This window comes from Aphis gossypii, unplaced genomic scaffold (assembly GCF_020184175.1).
Source record: "Aphis gossypii isolate Hap1 unplaced genomic scaffold, ASM2018417v2 Contig00248, whole genome shotgun sequence".
Taxonomy (NCBI): domain Eukaryota; kingdom Metazoa; phylum Arthropoda; class Insecta; order Hemiptera; family Aphididae; genus Aphis; species Aphis gossypii.
Window position 1 is genome coordinate 30,534 of NW_026083038.1, and position 22,208 is coordinate 52,741.

General features: G+C 29.7%; 1 protein-coding gene and 2 pseudogenes across 1 annotated transcript; all 3 read left to right on the forward strand.

Annotated features, from left to right (window-relative positions):
* LOC126553441 (uncharacterized) lies at positions 1 to 2,170 on the forward strand (annotated as a pseudogene).
* A 9,454-nt stretch (positions 2,171 to 11,624) lies between these two features.
* On the forward strand, positions 11,625 to 12,989 carry LOC126553450 (uncharacterized; annotated as a pseudogene).
* A 119-nt stretch (positions 12,990 to 13,108) lies between these two features.
* Positions 13,109 to 14,054, forward strand: LOC126553442 (uncharacterized). The gene is made up of 2 exons (XM_050208603.1): positions 13,109 to 13,918; positions 13,977 to 14,054. The coding sequence occupies exons 1-2, from the start codon at positions 13,313 to 13,315 to the stop codon at positions 14,052 to 14,054; spliced, it is 684 nt and encodes a 227-aa protein (XP_050064560.1). The 5' UTR covers positions 13,109 to 13,312.
* Positions 14,055 to 22,208: the final 8,154 nt, after the last annotated feature.

Below are 22,208 nucleotides of genomic sequence, written 5' to 3' on the forward strand. Positions count from 1 at the left end.
ATGGAAGCAGACGGTATTTCAGAAGGGTTTTTGAGAAGTATAGAGTTACATGGTCTCAAATTTAATCGACTAATTGGTAAATAATAATTTAACTTAGTTTGAGTATGTAGATTAAATAATATAATATATATATATGATATAATTATTAAATAGCAGCGTGACAAAACGATTGAAAGAAATTATTCCTTATGGTCCAACACGTTTGGTAGAAAAAATATAGTGTCGAAATCACTTATTGCGTAATTTCAGTACGAAAATTGCTGCCGTCACAAAAAATACAAAGTTTCCCGTTTTACTAAGACAGTTCGTTTCATCAAATATAATTAAATTTTCTACTGCTATTAGAAAAGCGATTGAATATCGTAAACATTGTAATGCACAGGAACATGAAAAGTTATCAGGTGATATAATAAATTATAATTAAATAACGTGTAAAATGAAAATAATCAGTTAATATTAAATAAAATACCAAATTTATTAATTTTAGGGCTTATTATTGATATTAATAATAGTTTTTATCATATACTTGGACAACATGATCAATGTGAAACGTATTTTTGCAATAATAAATCTCGTGGTGAAAATTTAGTACCAGTTGCTTTAAAATGCGGCTTAATGACAGAACTCAAAACTATTGCACGACGACTAATTGATAATGCAACAAGTTTATTACTAGATGTAACTAATAACATTTGTGAACAATTTAATAGTGTCATCAATAAATTTATTTCTGGAAAACGAATAAATTTTTCACAAAAAAATGGTTACAATACTCGTGTAAAGGCTGCAATAATTTCTTTTAATTCGGGAGGAAATTTTCTTAGACAAATACATAAAAAAATTACAAACAAAAGTCCAGATAAGAATAATATATATTAATAGATTTTGATTTATAATAATAAATAAGTATTTATTTTATATTGTGCATTAGCTTTATGGAAAAATGAATTAAAATATATTTTCTTTTCTTATTGTACCTGATAATAATAAATGTTTAAGTTATTATATATTTATTTAATGATAGGTATAATCGGAAAAAAATTGTTGTCATTTAAAAGCCAAAAAATTACGAATAATCGAAAAAGAAGACAACTTTTTCCAACAAAAAAATCAAAAAACACTAAAAAAAACCGGACCAGACGAATTTTATGGACTCGCTGAACCATTAAAAGACCACGATCTACTAAATAATGAAGAATTAGAAATTAAAAAGGAACAATTCATATCAAAACTAAAATTAAATATTGAGGAATATCAGCAATTAGAAGTAAATACGAGAAGTCAAAAGAATTGCCAACAATGGTTTAATGAAAGAAGAAATCGTCTTACTGCATCCAACTTTGGAAAAGTGTGTAAAATGAGGCGGACTACATCGTGCAAAAATACAGTACATACATTATTATATGGTACACAGTTTCAAAATATTAAACAATTGGAATACGGGAAAAAGTTTGAATCCGAAGCACTAATACTAGCTTCCAATATATTAAAAAAAAAATAGATTCTTATGGATTTTTTGTGGATCACGAAATACCATTTCTTGGAGCTTCGCCGGGTATTGTTTTATAAATATATTCAATTAATAATAATAATTATTGTTATTATTACATTTTTTTTTTAGATGGTGTAATTGAAAATAAAGCTCTTGTGGAAATTAAATGTCCTTATGCTGCTAAAAATACAAGCAATATAAAAGAAGCCATAGACAATAAACACGTTAGTAGCAATTTACTTATAAATGATGACATGGTGCATATTAAATTTAAAAAAATACATAGGTAAATAATTGTAATAAACTATAATTATTCATCTATTTTTAGCTCCTTTATGTAGAATTAGTAAATGGAAAAATGTCCCTAAAAAAGGACAGTTATTATTTCTACCAGGTCATGGGACAACTTAGAATTTGTCAAAAACAAGTTTGTTATTTTTTTGTTTATACACCAAATTGGATAGAATATGAATGTATAAATTACGATGAAAAGTTTTGGCGGACAGAAATGGAAAATAAACTAACACTGTAAGATTTTTATATTATGTAGTAAAAATGTATTATTTTATAATAATCGTAATTTTATAAATTATAATTTATGGTCTTTAGGTTTTACAGAGAACGTTTGCTTCCAGAAATCGTAGATCCTCAATTTGGGAAAAGATTATTAAAAAGTGATATACGTGAACCAATTCACATACAAAAATGTATTGACGACAAAAAAAAAATATAATATTATATTATATTTCATATAATACAAAATTATGAATAAAGTTTACCTACATAACAAAATACGATAATTATTTATAATAAGTAGCTCGTAGTTGATAGTTGATTTATGATAATATTAATTATAAATATTAATTTATATATATTATATATACCAATTTAATCTACCTAATACAATAATATTTTACTCTCACTTTACAAATGCTTAAAAGAAAGGGTTAGAAGTTTAAGTTTTAACCCTTTCTCATTGAACATAATACATTTTACAATATAATAATCCATAAAAAAAGCCTTAAGCACTTAAAAAAACTTGATGTTGTTTTATAAATTAATAATAATTTATGTAGTATAACTAGTACAAGTAATCAGTAAATACTAAGTAACTAAGTAAGTACTACAAACCTAATATTTAAATATTTATAAATAGGTAATATTAGCTTAGGTTATTGTTATAAATAAGGTATTATTTAATGTATTATAAATATTTTATGAAGTAAGTGTCTAATAATGTATTAAATACAAATCGTATAGGTACCCGCGGATATTAAAAAAATATCAGCTGCATTTTCCCATTTAAGTGTATATTTACGCGCGATCCGTCACAGACGAAGGTTCAGATAATAATAAATATCGCTACCGAATAAACAAAATTGTCGGCCGGCCGCCGACTACTAGTAGTGGGCATGGTTAATACGTCGCGTGCTTGCGGATCGCGAAAACACCTAACAGCGCGTTCTCTCGGCTGTTGTATACGTTTCACTTTTAGTGTAGCGTCCTCTTAACGTTTTTCACAATCCGCCCAAAATTGGAATGCACGGGGCACCACCATTCTGTACACTAAATAAAATTGTAAGTATAAGCTAACTTTAAAACAATTAAGATTCTAATTATTATTATTTTTTTTTTAACTTAATATGTATAATTTTTGTATAGTAAATACTAATACATGTGATTTAAACAATTTACCTGTTGAACAAACTCGACACATTCATCATGAAATGATTTTACCGGAATCAAAGGAGTATGGTGTATTAATGGAGTATCCATCCTTATTTTATGTTCAGCTGGTACAATGGAAGCCGGTACTTTAATAGAAGCTGGTATTACATCAGATTCTATTGGATTGTTACAGACATTTTCTTTGAACTCCTTAATAACTCTATTTTCTAGTTGAGCCAATTTTGTGTCCAGTAACTTTTCCATAGCAACTAATGTAACCATTTTTTCATTTTCCATTTTCTATATTAATATTAAGTATAATTATTTATTTTATAATAATTGTATATCAAATATTTCTTACCAAAGTTGTTATTTTAAGCTTTAAATGTTCATTTTCCTGAAGTGTTACTTCATAAGAACTTTTTAAAGCCAGGTTCCTTGTTTTTAAAGTCTCCTACAAAGTTAAAAGAATTATTTTTGAACTCAGTATTTATTTATGTTTTAATAGATTTAGTTAAGTTAAATTAAGTTAAATTATGTAAGTTCAGTTTGTATACTATTAAAACACTTATTATTTCAAAAAGTATAAATGTTTTTGAAAATATTTTTTCTACGTGGTTTCAAGTTGTTATAAAACCACATTTTAAACTTAAAAATATAATTGGTTTTTAAAAATGTTGTTTTGTGTGTGTGACTTAAAACTAGAAAAATTATTTTCAAAAACATTAATATTTTTTTAAATAATGAGTGATTTACATTAAATAAACCACCCTGTAGTTTAATTTTTAAATTATGTACCGTTTGTATCACAGCTTCGCCAATATCTTTCTTCAACCGTTCATTGTCTAAGCTCAACTCCTTCAAATCATTGGTTAAAATGATATTTTTATTTTTTAAACTATATGCCTCCTGTGAATATATGTATTTATTTTTTTAATTGAGTCTTTTTTATTGTTATTAATTTATAATACCTGAATTTTTAATTCTAGTTGATCATAAGTGGATTTGTAGCTCTGTTTATAAAAATCAACTTCCGACATAGAACGGTTAAGACACCTGTAGAGAATACGGCTGTAGATAACTGGACTATAGCACATTATAAATGTGCTAAAATTGCTAATGTTGCTCTGCAAGATAGGTAATAATAATAATAATAACAATAATAATATATATATATATATATATATATAACTAAAGTGAAATATTTATAATAAAATTTAATTTGACCTAACCTAACTTTTTTAGATGGAAGCATGCTGAATGCTCACTCAATATATCTCTAACAGGGCAGCATCCGGATAATTTAACTACAGCCAAAGAAATGGTTACGCTCATTCAATCTGTTTTCGACAAAATTATGCGACATCCCGACAAGAAGCTTCTTAGACACAGACCAAAAAAAATAAACTTATAAAATATGTGTAATAGGATATGGTGTTGGATTAATTTTATTTAATAAAAAATTAAATAATAATACATTTATAGGTTAAAATAAAAAATAAAAAAAAATTAAAATATTGAAAGTTAGTATATAAGTGGTATTAATAAAATAACAGTTTTTTCAGCAATAATGATAAATTAAAATAAATTAAGAAACTTTTTTTATATTACATCACTAAATCTTGTAATAGGTATCATGTTCGACAATGAATTAAAATGAAATTGTAATAACTCGTACATAAATGAACAATCTTCACTTTGTATATTACTGTAGCTGAAATCATAATTTTGAATATATTGATTTGTAAATTCGTTTCGTTGACAAGATGATGGTAACCCATTTACGTCAGACTTTATTAACGTATAAGCTGTATCAAACGTTTTTTGGTATGATTCCAATTTTTTCTGTTTTTCGACAATATACAAGTCAATACAATGTTGTAATTGTTTCAAACGATGAAGATCAATATGAGATAATGTTATGTAATTATCATTAGAATATAAAACTATAGTTGATTGGTTTACATTAACAGAGTAGAAAAAATAATCAGCTAACTGAACACGTTTACAACGAGTATGCAAATTTTCGATAATTGTATTAAAATTGTTTTCGCACATTAACTTACACCACTGATCAAGATCTAACGTTACAACTTTTTTAGTTAATTTACATTCTAACAATATAATAATTGAAATTTGCTTATTAACTAAAGTCCAACGGTTACACTTTTCTTACTAAAAGGACGAATATCGAATACAGATTTTGATACAACGATTGATGGATTCATATTGATAAAATAAAAAAAAAAACAGTAAACAGTATTTTTTTCTAGAAATATGAATATGATCACTAGACAGCTTAGCTCAAACTAACAACTTTTCTTTATCCATACATGTTATATACTAAACAAATGTAAGATTAAAAAAGAAAAAAATGTGAACGTATAGTGTCTAGTTGGATAAACAGTAAAGAGTTATTATACTTACCTACCTAATTCGATAGAACCTGAAACATTTTTTAAAAATCATTAACATATTAAATTTAAATTAGACGCGTTATCCCACTAGGCTATACGTTCACGAGGTATTAAATAAGTTATTAACACATTTAAGTTTATTAAATTCAGATTTTTTTTATTGAAATATAAAAAGTTAAAAAAAAAAAAAAAAAATATTTATTAAATGAACTAAACAACAGTATCATATGATCTAGATCTACAATCACAATCACAAATATCGATAATCTTACCATATTTTTTTACTACATTTTCAACAAACTGATTTCCTTTTGATAATAATACAAAAAGTCATTTCGGATTCCATCTTGAGTGTTCAATCCATGGATTATCTTCTTTTTCCCAACAATGCAATATAAGACCGCAGCAAAAACATTCAACAATATCTTTTTTCCCTGAATATATAAAACCGCTTTCAGCTAATGAGTATTTATCTTGAGATGAAGTCAACGGAAATAAATTGAATGTTTTCAATCTTGATATAAATGTAGTGAATTCTGGATATGTAGGATATGCATTGTTTCGTACTAACGAAACAAGTGAACCAAAACTGTTGTTAATTTGTTGAAAATTCATTTTTTTATAAAAAAAATAAAAAAAACTTAACTGAGTTAAACTTGATTAAAAATAACAGAACCTGATTGAACGATGGTTGAATATTAACTGAACTGTCTGAACTGGAATGAATTAAATAAAACGACTTTTATCTATAATTTATTAAAAATGAAATTACAGTGTAACCTGAATGTTTAACTTACAAGGAAAATAAATAGTGTTGAAGTGTGTATACACTGTTTAAACTTCATGTGTAACAGGTGATTTGATTAGTTTAAGGGGGAAACTATACCTTAAATTTTAAAAATCTCCGCAGTCAAAATTGCGCAGAACATACAACTGTATACTACTAAGAACATCAGCTGTGTTCTCTCGTCGGCTTTTACAATATTTAAATTTTAAGTAAATTATGGACATCCTCAAATATTAATATTTCACATATTCATCTCATATTCTCATTTAAAAATATAAGTATCGTAAAAAAAAAACAAACGAGAGAATACAGATAATGTTCTTACCTAAAAATTTGATAGTAATTCAATTCACGCTAATATCAAAACTAAGAACACACTATTGAAACTAGCGAAAGAAAATTTGCTATGTCGTATGGATGTAAGTCTTCCTCTTTAGTTTTAATCTTCTAGCAAATATGTATAAATTATATATTTATATACTACTTACAATTGTTATAGTACATCAGGAAGATGAGATTCAGTAACTTCCACCAGTTCATCTAGAACTACTATTACCAGAGCCTCCACTTGCTGGTAATGGTCGTCGAATAGTACAAAGACCCTCGTCGAAATCGTGGAAATCTAGGTATTGTCCCTCATATTCCAAGACGTCGTTGGAGACCTCGTAGACAAGTGCAATCAGGTAGAGGTCGTGAACAACTAGTAGGCAAGTCTACAATCCAAAAATATTTTAGATTATAAAATTGTAAACGTTTTAACTATTTATTCTAGATGTACTTGTTGAACCTGCAGTGGGAGAAGACCAAGGAGAAGTCATAGTCATTGTCGCTAGACCAAACTCCCCTAATTTTGAAGGTTGGTACATTATTTAAGTTTTGAAAGTATCTATTTAAGTTTTGGTTATTTATTTCAGATGTACTTGTTGAGCTAGAGGTTATAAATGTTAGACCAGAGGAAGCTAGTTTTGAAGGTATACTCACCAATCATTTTGACCCGACATTGAATCAAATTTCAACAACTGGTATTAAAATATATTTTTACATTTAGATGTGTTTTTGGAAGAAGGATCTCTTTAGGCAGTTGAGCCAATTGTACAACAGAATTCTCCTGAAATTGAAGATATTTAATATTTTAATAAAACACTAATTAATATTTAAATTAACATTTACAAACTTGAGACATACTAAACAGAGAATTAAATATAATTTTAATAGTACAAATTGTAGTACTCGACATGATACTAGCAGAGCAAACCAGGCCTCTACAAAATCCAATTGCCAATGGTAAGCTATAGTCTATTTGGTACATTAATAGTAAACAAGCATTTGATATACCACTTAATTTTACAGAGATGATCATCTATTGCAGGGATGGGCTACTGGCGGCCCGCGTACCTTTTTTATCTGGCCCGCGCTACATTTTCAAATTACTTCATATAATTTTCAACTACAGATATAGAAGTGGATTTTACTAAATTGTCTATTAAAAAACCTCATCCTCAAGTATCACATTAAATAATAATTGTAAGTATAAATAAATAAAGATAAAAAATAAATGTTAGTAAATTTGAAGGACTTTTTTTTTGCTTTCTCCTATGCTCTGTGGCCCGCTGGATTTTAAAGTACTTAAAAGTGGCCCGCTAGATACTTTGAGTTGCCCATCTCTGATCTATTGGACAGATGTTTTATCTATCTTGGTGAGTATGGAGATGTTGGAAGTGCAAACATTCTGATCCCATGTGGTCATGGATGGTGATGTGATTCCTGTGGATTAAGGCTAAACAATTGTCCAATATGCACGGACCGATTTCCACGGGTGCAACAAATCTAGATTATGCATGTTAACTATGGAGAGTAAATAGTTTAATAACTACTTTTTTATATTTGGGCAAGTTATTTCTTATATTTTTAGGAACCTGGATACAAAATAATAACTTGGCTGATCCGACTGGAAGTCAATGCGTGGAATGCATGAGACAAATGTGAGTGTACCAAATAGGGCACGGTACATCTACATTTATTGCGGGCATGGTTGGTTTTGTTCGGAGTGTATCTTGCCATTATCTTTGCCACATGTGAGATATAAAATGACACGATAGATGGCGGTATAAGAATGTATTTATAGATACCTAATGTAATAACATTTTGTAAATATTATTTTTTTTGTATATCTAATAGAAAAAGTTTTAATTTTTATTTCCAATAAACAAGCAGTTAATTAGATAAGCTGTTTCTATTATTTTGGCTCACAATATTTTTTTTTAATAGAGTAAAAAGGATAATATATTATTTAAAAAAAAAGTGTAATGAAGATTTTGTATAAATGTAAGAGATGACAAAATTAGTCATACCGTAATGCATTTATTGGATTAGAAATGAATGTATTAAATTAAGTTTAGAATTGTTTTATATTTATAGAAGTAGTTTTGAAATCGAAATTCAAAAATCATTCCAATGATGATATCATAACAGCTATTAGTAAGTGGTTAACTGGAGCAAAAGGAAGACTATTAAAAAAAGACAATTGATAATATTTCAATATTTTAATAATTTCATATTCCTATTTTAATAATATTATATTGAGTGTAATATAATATATTATATAATAATAATAAGACAAATATAATTTAAAATGAAATTAATAAACTTTATTGCATTATATCATTTTATTTATAATACTGTACTATTATACCTGATACTATGCATTACTACTAAATTAGTATATAATATTTAATATGATAATTATCCTTTATTTATGAATATACTACAAATTATGACCAACAAAGATACTTTTTAGATATCGGATTGATATATAAAAATATATAAATGAGTTATTATAGATATTTAAGGGATATTATTATATTATTAATAACATATCAAATAGATATAACCTATTTGACATATTTAAGATATTGATTTTTGGTTCATAATAAATCACATGGATGTTTTATAGATATTTAAAAATTTTCTATGGAGCTATTTCAGATATCAAAAATATATCTAAATTAAAATTACAATATTGTTTAGATAACTGTTAGATAAACTATTGCTATCTGGGTATTATCTTGGGTATAATAATACGCGATGTTAGTGATAACGTCATTACGGTCATTCCTAAGACATTGTAACTACTCGAAACCCTAACAAACATTTCACCTATAAGAAATGTACAGTGAATATTTTTAATTTGGACATTAATTAATTAATAAAAAAAATTATATTTTGGCTACAATTTTAAGTACATAATGTTCATCGTAAAAAGGGAAATTATAAGGTTAATTGATACCAACTTAGTTCTTATGTAATTTTAAATTTACTAAAGAAATAAATTTGGTGGGAAAAAAGTTAATTACAAACTACAATATTATTATGTATATTTTTAATATTATGATGTACAATATACTATACTGCAATTGTACATTGTAAACTGCATTTTGCATATTATTAAATTATTTCTAGTTTTCGAAAATCATTAGATATGGCCCAAAAAAGTGCTCTAAGTTTTTCAACTATATCAAATTATTTTAAAATTAATAAAATGTTGAAAAGAGGTGAATTGTCATTTCTAGTGGGATATGTTTCAAAAATCAATTTTGATCCGGATGGATTTATTAAGGGTGATGTTAAAGCCAGTATGAAACAAACTACATATCATGTGCAGGTTATTTTATATTCATATATTACTAACTTATTATAGGAATATATTATAATGTATGGGTATTAAATTTGTTTAACTCTTATATTCATGGGCGTAGTATGCATGGGGGCTACAGCCCCCACAGAAGTTTAAGAATTGGACTAGAAATACCATGACAAATGACAGATTTACGAACTTCAAACTTGGATAAAATACTTTTAAAAAAAAATTTGAATACATATTCCAAATACTTAGAAGAAAGTATTCAGAAAATAATATATTTGAATACTTTATAATAATAGTATTTCCAAGTATTTGGAATACTTCACAAAAAGTATTTCAAATATTTTTCGAATATTTTTTTTTAGTAGATTTAGATTTCAACATAAATTAATATTATAATAATCTCGTTTTATTTATAGTTATTATACAAGTGCAAAAGCTTCAATGACGAAAAAAGTGATGAAATTATTTTTTAAGTGTGATTGGACGTTAAAAAATTATTCCGAATACTGTATTCAGAATATTTGTAAGAAGTATTCAAAATACTTTCAGAAAAAATATTCAGAATACTACCCAATTCTGCAATACTTCATATCGAAAGAGACTTATCACATGCAATAGAATCTGAAAATATTCTCAATATTTTTCAGAAAAACAAAGACAACTATTGAACTATGTTTGATTTAATAATTACATTTTAATTGTTTTATCTTTTATACATTGTAAAATAAAATTCCAGATTAAGAAGTAAAATATAATTTTTTTTTTTTTAAATGTTCTCTTTCTTTTTAATTTCAGTTAAACGAAAGGAGTTTTATAAATGGTATATTTTTCTAGTCCTATATAGTATATACTATATACTATATAGTATAAAGCCCCCACATATAATTATACCTAACTACGCCCATGCTTTTATTAATAAAGTTTAATATTTAATTTATAGTACTAATATTATAGTGTTATACAGTATATTTGATATTTTGATAAATTTATTTAATACAAAATAATAAATACTTAATTTCTCTATATTTCAAAAAAATAAAATAAAAAGAAATATTTTAATTTTTTAAAACATACTTTAAATTAAAATAAATGTAAGTTATAGGTCCCTATGCATATAGTTTCTATAAATAAGTGTAATGTTAAAATGTTAAACACAGTATAAGTAGTAACTGGGTCCCTGGGGGGCCACCACCGCCACCGCCACCGCCACACCGCCACATCACCACATCACCACCGCCACCGCCACCCCCGCGACCTACCACTCACCCAAGGTACCGCCCCCCGTACCACCACTCGCTGTCCAGCCATGGTGAGCGCCGCCGTCACACCACCTCCCGCCCCGCCATAGATGCTGCAACCGGTACACTGCTCAGCCGTTATCTCGTAGTACACATTATCTTTATACCTATATTATATACTTAAACATATATCTATATACCTATATCTATACATCTATATACGTACAAAATATATGCCCCACCACTAATCCCCACTACCAGTTCACACCTAACTTCCAGAACTCCCCCACCATTCATAATAATAATAATAATAATAATATTAATAATATTAATGACGATTAATAATTAAGCACTAATATTCAGTCATAGTTTTGTTTTAACAGTGTCAAGTTGTAAATCTCTGTTTAACTTTATCAGTATTAATATGGCAGGGCCAATAAGTGAAATGAACCGTTTGTATAAATATGTTGCACCTTCATCGCCGTCCGAACTCATCGATTGTAGTAATTTCACAATTGACTTTGAAAATCGCAAGTTTTTAAACATCGGATTCGATCCAAAAGATAAATTTAATATTGTGCTGCGAATTACACAACCGTCACGGTATGTAAATATTTCTCCAGACTTCTTGAAGCGTATTTATTCATTCATGGGTAATATTTTATCCCACATTCTCGATCCTGCTGTGAAATATAAAAAATTCACTTTTTTGGAATGTGAATCGGTTTTGATCACAAGTATGGTATATAAGGGAGAGCATGTATTAGTCGTGGAGTCTAAAGAAACAAGCGGATGTAGAATTTTATTGAATAGAAGAGATCTTATGACAATTCAAGATTTAGAGTGGATGATTTTTGAAACCGTATCAAGAAAAATCAATATCGTAAGACCTAATATTTTAAATCAACTCGAACAAGTATCCGAATACTTTAAAACAGATTTTAATATTGATAAATCCGCTACACTCGATGAAGTTAGATCAATAATCAGAGGAATTCATATTGAATTAATCGCGAAACATATACAAAAGAACAACAGAGTTTTTTAACCCAAATAATATTATTCGCACTGAACAGCTTGCAATCAATTGGATGACAAAATCGAGAAATTCGTTAAAAGTAAGAATATATTTTGAAATTATTAATAAAAATATTTAACATATGCATTAAATTAGACAGTTGATGCACCGGCAGAATTTATTTCACCAACCAAGAGAAATGAGATGCACGATGCTGAGGAATTAAAGGTGAAACATATTGTACATATTTTTATTACGATTACTGATTTTTGTTCATTTTAGTTTTATTCTGAAACCTTTGATGTGGAAATGCTACAACCTTCACCACCAAGATACTCAAGTATGTCTCCGTTGATGAAATATAATGAAGACGATCCTTCACAGTCACGAGTAACTATAAATGAAACCAATAAAATATTCAAGTACTAAATTTTATTTTATTCTAAGGGTGCTGACGAGGAAAGGGGATTCAGAGAATATTTAGTAACAAATTCGATGAATCCATTAGAGGCAGCATGGGCTCCGATTCGGAAAACTATACCAAGGACGATACACGTATGTCGTATATATATATATAATTTGTATGAGAAAAAAAAATAATTATTATTAATTTTATAGGCTGTCGATGAAAATGATGGTCCTACGTATTTTAACAGACCATAATCCCCCACCATCTCTTTCCGACTTCATAGATGGCAAGTCAGCAGAACAATCTACTCACTCCAATACAAAAGTCTTTTTATAATTATTAATAAAATCTTGTTAATGATAATAATAATATAATAAATTTCTTATATCATAATATTTGTTATTCAATACGTTATCAATACCCAGACTATGTTTCCTTCCATAACCCTGTTTTATATCATATGAGTTTTTACTCCCACCCTGACTTAAGAGTAGGGATTCGTCCCCGCTCTAAACAAGCGCTCGATAGCACTACATAAAAAGGATGACACGACCATATGACAAGTCAGTCGTAACCCGCTCTTCAAGTTAACAAGTAACATTAAGTAACAATTTCTGCGTTTAACCTTCAGTGTTACATAATGGCTAATAATCTGATCGATTGTAACACATTCTTTATTGATAGCAATGTTTATTTACATATTGGCTTAGATCCGGAACTTTTGTTTAATTGTGTTGTTTGTATTACAAGTAACTCTCAGTGCGTGAAAATGAGTGTTGAATTGTTTCAATCCATAAATACACTTCTTAACAACGTAAACTTTAGACTTCCATCGCACTTACTGTTAAAGGAGTTTAAATTGATGTCAATAGAGGAATTCAACGGTGTCAACATTCTGTCAATCAAATGCTTGCAGCAAGACCAGAATGTGCAGTTGACTAAGGAGAATGTTAAAAAGATTTTACAATTGATCGATGCCATGGAAGAAGTTATTCAGATGAAAAATATGTATGTTCGGTCCGCTTCATTGCTTCAGGCCTGTAAGATTTCAATGTTTCTGGGGAAAGAAATGCCGTTACCCAAAGATACAAAAATAAGCGATGTTGAGGATTATCTTTATCACATTGAGGTCAAGAAATTGAAAGAACGTATTTCAGTCCAAGGTACTTGCTTAATAACAGATTTAAAGATTAAAGCACTCAAACAATTGGCAAGGGGCTGGTTATCTTCTTCACCCGAAACTGAGGTAATACTAATATTTTTACATAATGTTGTATACTTAAACAACATTTTTTTTTTTTTAGGCTGAAGTCAACAGACCGAGGACAAGAGCATTTGTAGCGCGTGAAAGGGCAAAGGCAAGCCGTAGATTAAGTATTTGAAATAATTTATTATGTAATATTTTATGTAATACAATCAGAAAAAAAAAATGTTTATAATTATATTTTAATATGGCGAATAATTAAATAAAAACATCATAATTTTTTTTTAAAAAAAATTTTTTTATTTTTACAAACTATTTACAATTTCCTTACATCACCATTAAACGGGTTATAAGTTATAATTTGATCGTGTAAAATGAGACAATAAGCTGCGGTTTTTGCTGGAATGGCCTTGTCTGTTTCGAATTCAATTCGTAAATCTACAGTCGATGATTTTACGTTGTCATTCTGTCGTGATAAATCCACGACTACGATTGGTACAATTGTTGAAAAATATTTTTAGGAAGTAAAGGGTCACTATACTCTCTCTCGTAGTACGATTTCTGGAATTCAGCATATGCCTTGTACAATATAGCCGTAACATTGTTTGTGAAATCTGCACGAAAATCTTCATATGGATATACTTCAGAGTTTAAATGTACTTTTAGGTTTTTCAAATAGCAGTGATCGAATCGTCCTGATGGATTAAATAAATTATTTTTTCGATCGGTTTGAAGTCCGATTAATGCAAATCTAGGTTTCTCCAACAAACTGCTTGATTTTACCGTCACGAATGAGAAGTGTTCTGAGGGAGAACTGGATACTCGCACAAGTCCCCATTTTCTGAACGCACATTGCAACTGTTTACGAGAGTCTAAACTTTTAACAGTTTTATTTTTTCTTTATCACTAAACTTGATGATGGGCATCTTCCAGAAATTTATTTAATTCAATGGCTACTTTTTTAAGTTTTTCATTAGGAGTTGTCGTTAAAAACATACAACGCATCAAAATCTGAGATGATCTGTTTAAAATTATTGTTGATTACAGTTGAGTAGTTTTTTTATAATTTCACAACAGCCCAAACAATGGGAATGAAGAAGAATGAACCAGAAATTAGATTGCAATCTATTTTATACAGTTAACTTTCATTATGTTAACTATCGTTCAGATTCATGCTTTGTGTTTTCAGAGTAAACTTTATTTTAAAACCTAATATTTTGGATATATTATGTTCAATCGTGAAATCAATATCATGACTACACGTCATTGAACATTTTAATGTGCTGCTATCAGCCTTGAGTTGAAACAAAGTAACATGATTTGGTAAGAGTTTTTGAATCGTTGACTCCAAATTAATTATTTCATATGATCCCGTTGGTATAGTTACATTTACACATTTGCCGAGCGAATTGCGAAATCCTATCGTATTACAATCCGGTTCTATGTTTGGTATAGAATTATGTGTTTGCAGACTTAAAAGACACAGCTGCGATGTAGTTTTTACTTCTAACGGTGGAAAAATATCACATGACATTTCACTGGAATTACCATTTAATGTTATCGTGTACATGATAAAAATTTCAAACACAAATGCCCGCAATTAAATGTGTTATAACGTTGATGCCTAGTGTAATTATACTGTATGTTACATCCACTGAGGTACGACTGTAGTTCTAGTGGAGGCGGTAGATTACCAAAACTGTCGTAGTATGTAACTTGTTTTCCAATTTTTTTATACGCTACCCAATGAGTTCCTGTACTTTTTTCAATGTCCAAATTGATAACCGCTGATTCTTTATGCTTTGGTCGTGGAGGTAACCTATCTCTAGAAAACACTCCGATGAAATGAGGTATTTTCATTATGCGCGCATGTTTTATAATTTCGTAATCATACAGCGCTCTTTTGGGTAACGTAGAAATTAGTTTTTTTGCCGTTTTGGAGTTTTCTTTAAAGATTTACGGGTACCCTTTCTTTTATACGAACCACCTCCGTGTGGAGCGAGATATAGTCCTTTTCCTTTCTCTATTTTATACGTGCCGCCTTTATTAGGTGCGAGATATAATCCTCTGCCCAAATGCGAAGGTTCATTTCTATTAAATTCACTAACGGTTTTTACAACGTTAGCAATGCCACCTGTTAGCGCTCCGAGTGCAGATAAGCCAGCAAAAATTGGTATCAACGGTAACATACCACCAGTTTTCGGTATAGGTATGACACGAGGTACTCGAGATTTCTTGCCGTTTTTACGGAATATTTTTTTAGCTGCCGCAACACATTTTTTTGTTAATTTCATCAGGTTTTTTTCATTAATATTTTTTTTGAGTACATTTTTAGCCGCCTTTATTGCAGCTTTGAATCCACATCCTGCACCAATTTTACGTTTTGCCTTCATGCCCGTTGTGACTAACCACGCTGCAGCCTTTTCTTTTAAATTTGAGTCTTTTGACTTGAATCTATTCCAAGCCCTATTTTCTAATATATAATCTGCTTTTTGACGATCTGTCAAAGATTTGCTGTGATCATAAGCGATATCGTGTTCTTTACACGCCGAATCTAAAGGATTGATACCTTTATCACCACGATCCAACCGTTTTCTCAATTTTGTCCCGGACCGCAGTACTGATAACCTAAAATGATAAATAAAAACTATAAACTTGTAAAGTGATATTGTTAGTTTATGTGTGTGTGTGTGTGGTAGAGTTTATAATTACCTGGTAAATGAAGTTCAAGTGGTAATTTATTTATAAGAGTGTTAATTATACCTCCGCCTTTATTCTTGTTGTTTCTTCGAACGGGTGACATCGTGTAATGGTCAGATTACAAAGATTACACAGCTATTTATACATAATCATTATATTATAATGAAGTTTGTCGATCAACAAATAAAACTTACAGTGGAAAATATCGACCCACCTACGACTCGTGAATCAAGACATGGAGCGCTTTTACCAAATACCTGTCGTGCTTTAGTTGTTGGTCCTTCTGGATGTGGTAAAACGAATTTAATTTATGCCTTATTGACTAATATCAATGGTATACGATTTCATAACGTTTATATATACTCGAAAACACTCGATCAACCTAAATATAAAATGCTTTGTAAAATTTTAAAAGATGTGGACGGAGTACAGTTATTCACTTTTCATGAAAACGATGAGGTTATCCCTCCAGAAAAAGCATTACCAGATTCTGTTTTTATATTTGACGATATTTTATGTGAAAATCAGAATATTGTACGTTCTTACTACACGCGCTGTAGACCTAAAAACATTGATGTGTTCTATCTGGCGCAATCATTCGCACGCATACCAAAACAACTTGATAATATTATTCAAGCAAGATGAGACTAATTTAAAACACGTTTACATGGAACACTGCTCTGGTGATATGAATTATCCCGAGTTTAAAGAGTTTTGTACTTTGTGTTGGAGTAAGGGGAGATTCAATTTCGTCGTAATAAGTAAGGACTGTGAACGTGACAACGGACGATATCGACACGGTTTTGACACGTTTGTCGTTATATAAAACACTATAGTACGATATTAACCATGGAAGACGATAGTACAGTGTTGAACGAATTAGTTATTGCTAAGGAAAACATTAAACGTAAATTTGAAGCATTAAAAAGAGGTGATGCCGACATTCAATCTTATGTATCACAAACATTTAAACCAATAATCGAGCCTCTGAACAAATTACATAACCAATCGCCAACACCACAAACTTCCGAAGCAGGTAATGATAATGACATTTCGAATGCAATTGAAGATTTAGCTACCGATAATCGGACGGGAACTTACCGGTCATTAGAAGAATGTGAGAAAGATAAAATATATGGTCCAAGAAAAAAATCTGATGGTGTTATTAAATTAGGTCATGAAGAAGTAAAATTTAAAAACAATGAAATAATTATCAATGATTCATCTTATCAGCTAACACCGGGGCTTGTTGAGTTATTGTTTTCTAGATATCCAATGCAATATACTGATAGTGATTTAAATACATATAAATCAATACTTATTCAAACATCGGCACATTTAACGCTGGACGGTACAAAAATTAAGCAAGGTGGTGCAAAGTATAAACAAATTATTTGTAAGCTATTTTCCTCGGGGACCGGTGTGCAATTACAAACGCATAATTTAGTATATTGGAATGATCCGAATGAGTTGGTTGATAGATTAAGACTTCTTTTAGCCTCTCAATCTGCGGGAAACACCGGAGTTTCAAACGAAATATTATCTATTTTTGAAGAACTCTATGAATCCGGTATAACAAAGAAAATACCTAATGTCTAAACGTGATATAGCAATCGAACTTCACAGACCGGCTAGGAAAAATTATACTAGACGAACAGTAAATGTGTACGGAAAAAACGATTTATGGCAGGCAGACTTGGTCGAGATGATACCACTTTCAAAGAAAAACAATGGATACAAGTATATTCTCTGTGTGATTGACTGCTTCACGAAATTCGCCTGGGCTATTCCATTAAAAACAAAAACGGCTTGCGAAGTGACCGGTGCCATGTCAAAAATACTTATAAGTAGATCGCCTAAACTGCTGCAGGTAGATAATGGAAAAGAATTTTACAATTTGAAATTTGACATGTTAATGACAAAGCATAATATAAAAAAGTATAGCACATATTCAACGACGAAAGCTTGTTTTGTAGAAAGGTTTAACCGAACTTTAAAAACAAACATGTATAGAGAGTTTACTGCTCAGGGTTCACATAAATGGTTATCTATTTTACCCATCCTGATAGATAATTACAACAATTCAAAACATAGAACGATCGGGATGACACCAGTCCAGGCGGAAGAAAATCCTGCACTAGTGACTTTGAAACAACGCACAATCGTTAATAGGAAAGTAAAATTTCATGTTGGAGATAAAGTTCGAATAAGCACTCAGAAAGGAGTTTTACAAAAGGATTTTTACCTAATTGGTCAACAGAAATATTCACAATAGTAAAAATAAACAAAACAGAACCACCCACTTATCAGTTACACGATTATCATGATGAACCAATAGCCGGTTGTTTTTACACCGAAGAAATATCTAAAACAAATTTTCCTAATGATTATTTAATCGAAAAAATTATACGAAAGAAGGGGAATCAGATATATGTTAAATGGATAGGGTTTAACAATTCTCATAATTCATGGATAAATAAGAATGAAATTAAAAAATAATTTCAGTCGGTGTTCAGAAGTGAATGTGCTTGGTACCACGAAATTATTTTTCAATATTCCACACGGTGAGTCAGCTTAACAATATGTCTTCGGCTATTTTGGACATTCATTGCATTCTCGGAGTCAACAACAAGTATTTTATTAAAGAAATGTCTATAGCAGACACTGAAACATGGACCCATCAACACTTTATATTTAAACATATCTTTAAAACAAGACGCAAAAAGTCGAAGCGTAAACAGTTGGCTTGAACGGTTGCAACACGGTTTATCATTGGAATACGGTGATATCGAGTATGGAGAAATACAGAAAATATTTCAATCATTAACATTTGATAGAATTTACGTCAAAGGTTTGCAAACAAAAAATTATCGAAGAGTTCATGCCGCACGCTACCGTCTTCAACATTGAAAACTTAGAATGTCCACGGCTTAGTCAATTGAACGGAGAAACACTACCATGTTGTATTTTTCATATGGATTTTAATCCTCAACAATGTACATTGTATAAAGTATTGCTATAATATAAAAAAATGGTATGTTTATAATGTTTAAGATTGTATTCTATTATTGAATAAACAATAATAATATTTAACATTGTTGGATTTTTTTTATTTTACTATATAACACGGTATAATGTTAATAAAAAACAAAATCAAACAGATATTTACATGACTTAACAATAAATTATAGAATATATATAATATTATGTACACAGTATAATAATTTTAACATTTAGTTGTTCAAGTACCCCCATGGTAACGTTTCTATTATGTCACCTTCCGAATACATAGCCATCCGTTTGTCGTATTCCATTTTGAAAGTTTTTGATGTAAATGTTGTTGCTAATTGCTTAGTTTTAGAATTTCGGGTTATTTGTTGAAATTGTAGTTGTACCTCCTTTATTTCGTCGTTCATTATTTTCTTCATACTGTCCATATTTAATTTTTGAATATTTTCATAACTAAGAGTAAATCCTTTTATTTTTGTTGTTGTCCGGTTTTCGTTATCTGTGTGTGCTAAACTTTTAGGACCAGTCGACACCCAGTCTGTTATATGTACACCTGGACCTAATTCATCAGTCCATTCACCTAGCATGCACCCTGTCTTTACTTCGACATCATCGAAAATATAAAATACGCTATCTGTGTCGTAATACACTACTTTCTCACCGAGATTGTCCAACATGTTATACAATCTTAATCTGGCATTTGATGTTGTGAACGCTGCTATGTAATGTTGGTATTATGCTCGTTTCCGACGTATTCGTTAATTTGTTTATAAGAAACTTCGACTAAATCATCCGTCAAAAACACTATGTTTTCAATTTCTAGTTTACTGTCCAACAATACTTGATACCATCTGTCCGGTTTTGATATGATCTCGGTTTTTGTTTGATTAGGTCTTTGTCCAAACTTACCCCAAAACGAATTTAGGCATATTTTAGCAAGTGCTCTTAATCCAGGATTTTCTTTTATATTTTCTACATCCAAATCGATTCCCACTGCATTTTTTACTGCTAAAATATAATCATTAACTGTTCGATAGTCATTTTTCCAAGAGCTAGTTTCTAGCTTAATTTTTAAAAATCGTTTTATATATTCCTTAAACAATGTATTAGATTTTTTTTCAAAATGTTGCACTTCATAAATTTTTAGTATTTTATAACCTTTCTCTATAGCTTTTTGCACTTCGTCTGTGGTCCAAGTTCCTGTAAGTGACTTCTGATCAGTGTTGTGTGTACACTGTCTAATTTTATCAAGATGACATTGATTACAAAGTGTAAATACTAATTTTTTAGATTTTATCGGAAGTACGGGATGATATAAATTGGTCGGTGGTAATAATTTGCATTTGATAAAACCATACCAATTTGATTCCGAATATTTTTTAATTGATGGATTAAAAATCTTTTTAGGATGGCCTACGGGGTAATTATCATAATACATTACTGTCGGGTATAAACTGCATACATCGATGTATTTAATTTTTTTATTTTTAACCATTAATTTTGTAGCGTTAGTTCTTCCTCCGAAAAATGCATCTCGTGGGTTTAGTGGCTCAATCACATCATCTGGATATTGCATCATTTGTTTATAATCGGCGTGCTTTCTCCATTTACAACTCCATATTTCTTCAACTTGGTACCCATTTTCTTTCAATTGAGTTGTCCGTCTAATTGTGTTGTTGTATAAATCGGTCATGGAGTGTTTATTAACGGGGTTTGTATCATTAGGGTTGAAGCAATCCGGACAGCCATGCCAGAAACATCCATGATACTGATATACTTTTTTTTCCGACACATCATAACCGTCGACTTTAGCACCGCATATGACAGCTTCTCCGCCGTTTAATGCATGCTTTATATTTTTATTTCCATTTAATATTTTGCTTTTCAACCACTTGATTGATTCGTCTGAAAATTTCTCTTTTTTCACATTTTGAACGACTGCTATAGTGGAATTTGACAAGTCACTCTGCCGATAAATTGCCATACATACACTCGCAATGGTTATGTATTTAAAGGGGTCAATGTTGCACACGTCTAAAAATTGTTTTCTGAGTTCTAAACATCCTCTTCGTAGAATGTCAACGTCCGAATTACAATATTCTTCCAACTCTTTTTTGAAATTAAATGTATAATTGTTATTTGTCATTTCATCATGCCAATTTATAAAAGCTGTTCTTTGTTTCGTTGTCATAGTATTATAGCCGTAATAAGATTTGTTCGGTAAAGGTCCTATATAACATTGATTTTCTGGAGTATTAAAAAAATGTGGAAAGTATCCTTTTTTCGCTTCTGTAAGTCCAAACGTTTTTGGGAAGTCAGATAGTTTAGACTGTATAAAATTAAGGCTATCGATGAATTTTATGTTCAAGCCCCCTTCTTTTATTTCGAGCATCATAACTTTTGTCCCGTTACGAATTATTTCGTATTTGACTGTTGGCATGTATTTTAAAATGTATTGTATTATAAAATATGTATCGTATGATTTTGAATTGTGTGCTATGTATGTTGTTCCTTTCATATCTTTACTTAGTGCCCATTTGCAAAATTTATCATTAGCCGTGGCCACGTCATCTGTCGAAAACACATATTTTGTACCTTCAAAATTGTGCGCAATTACCATATT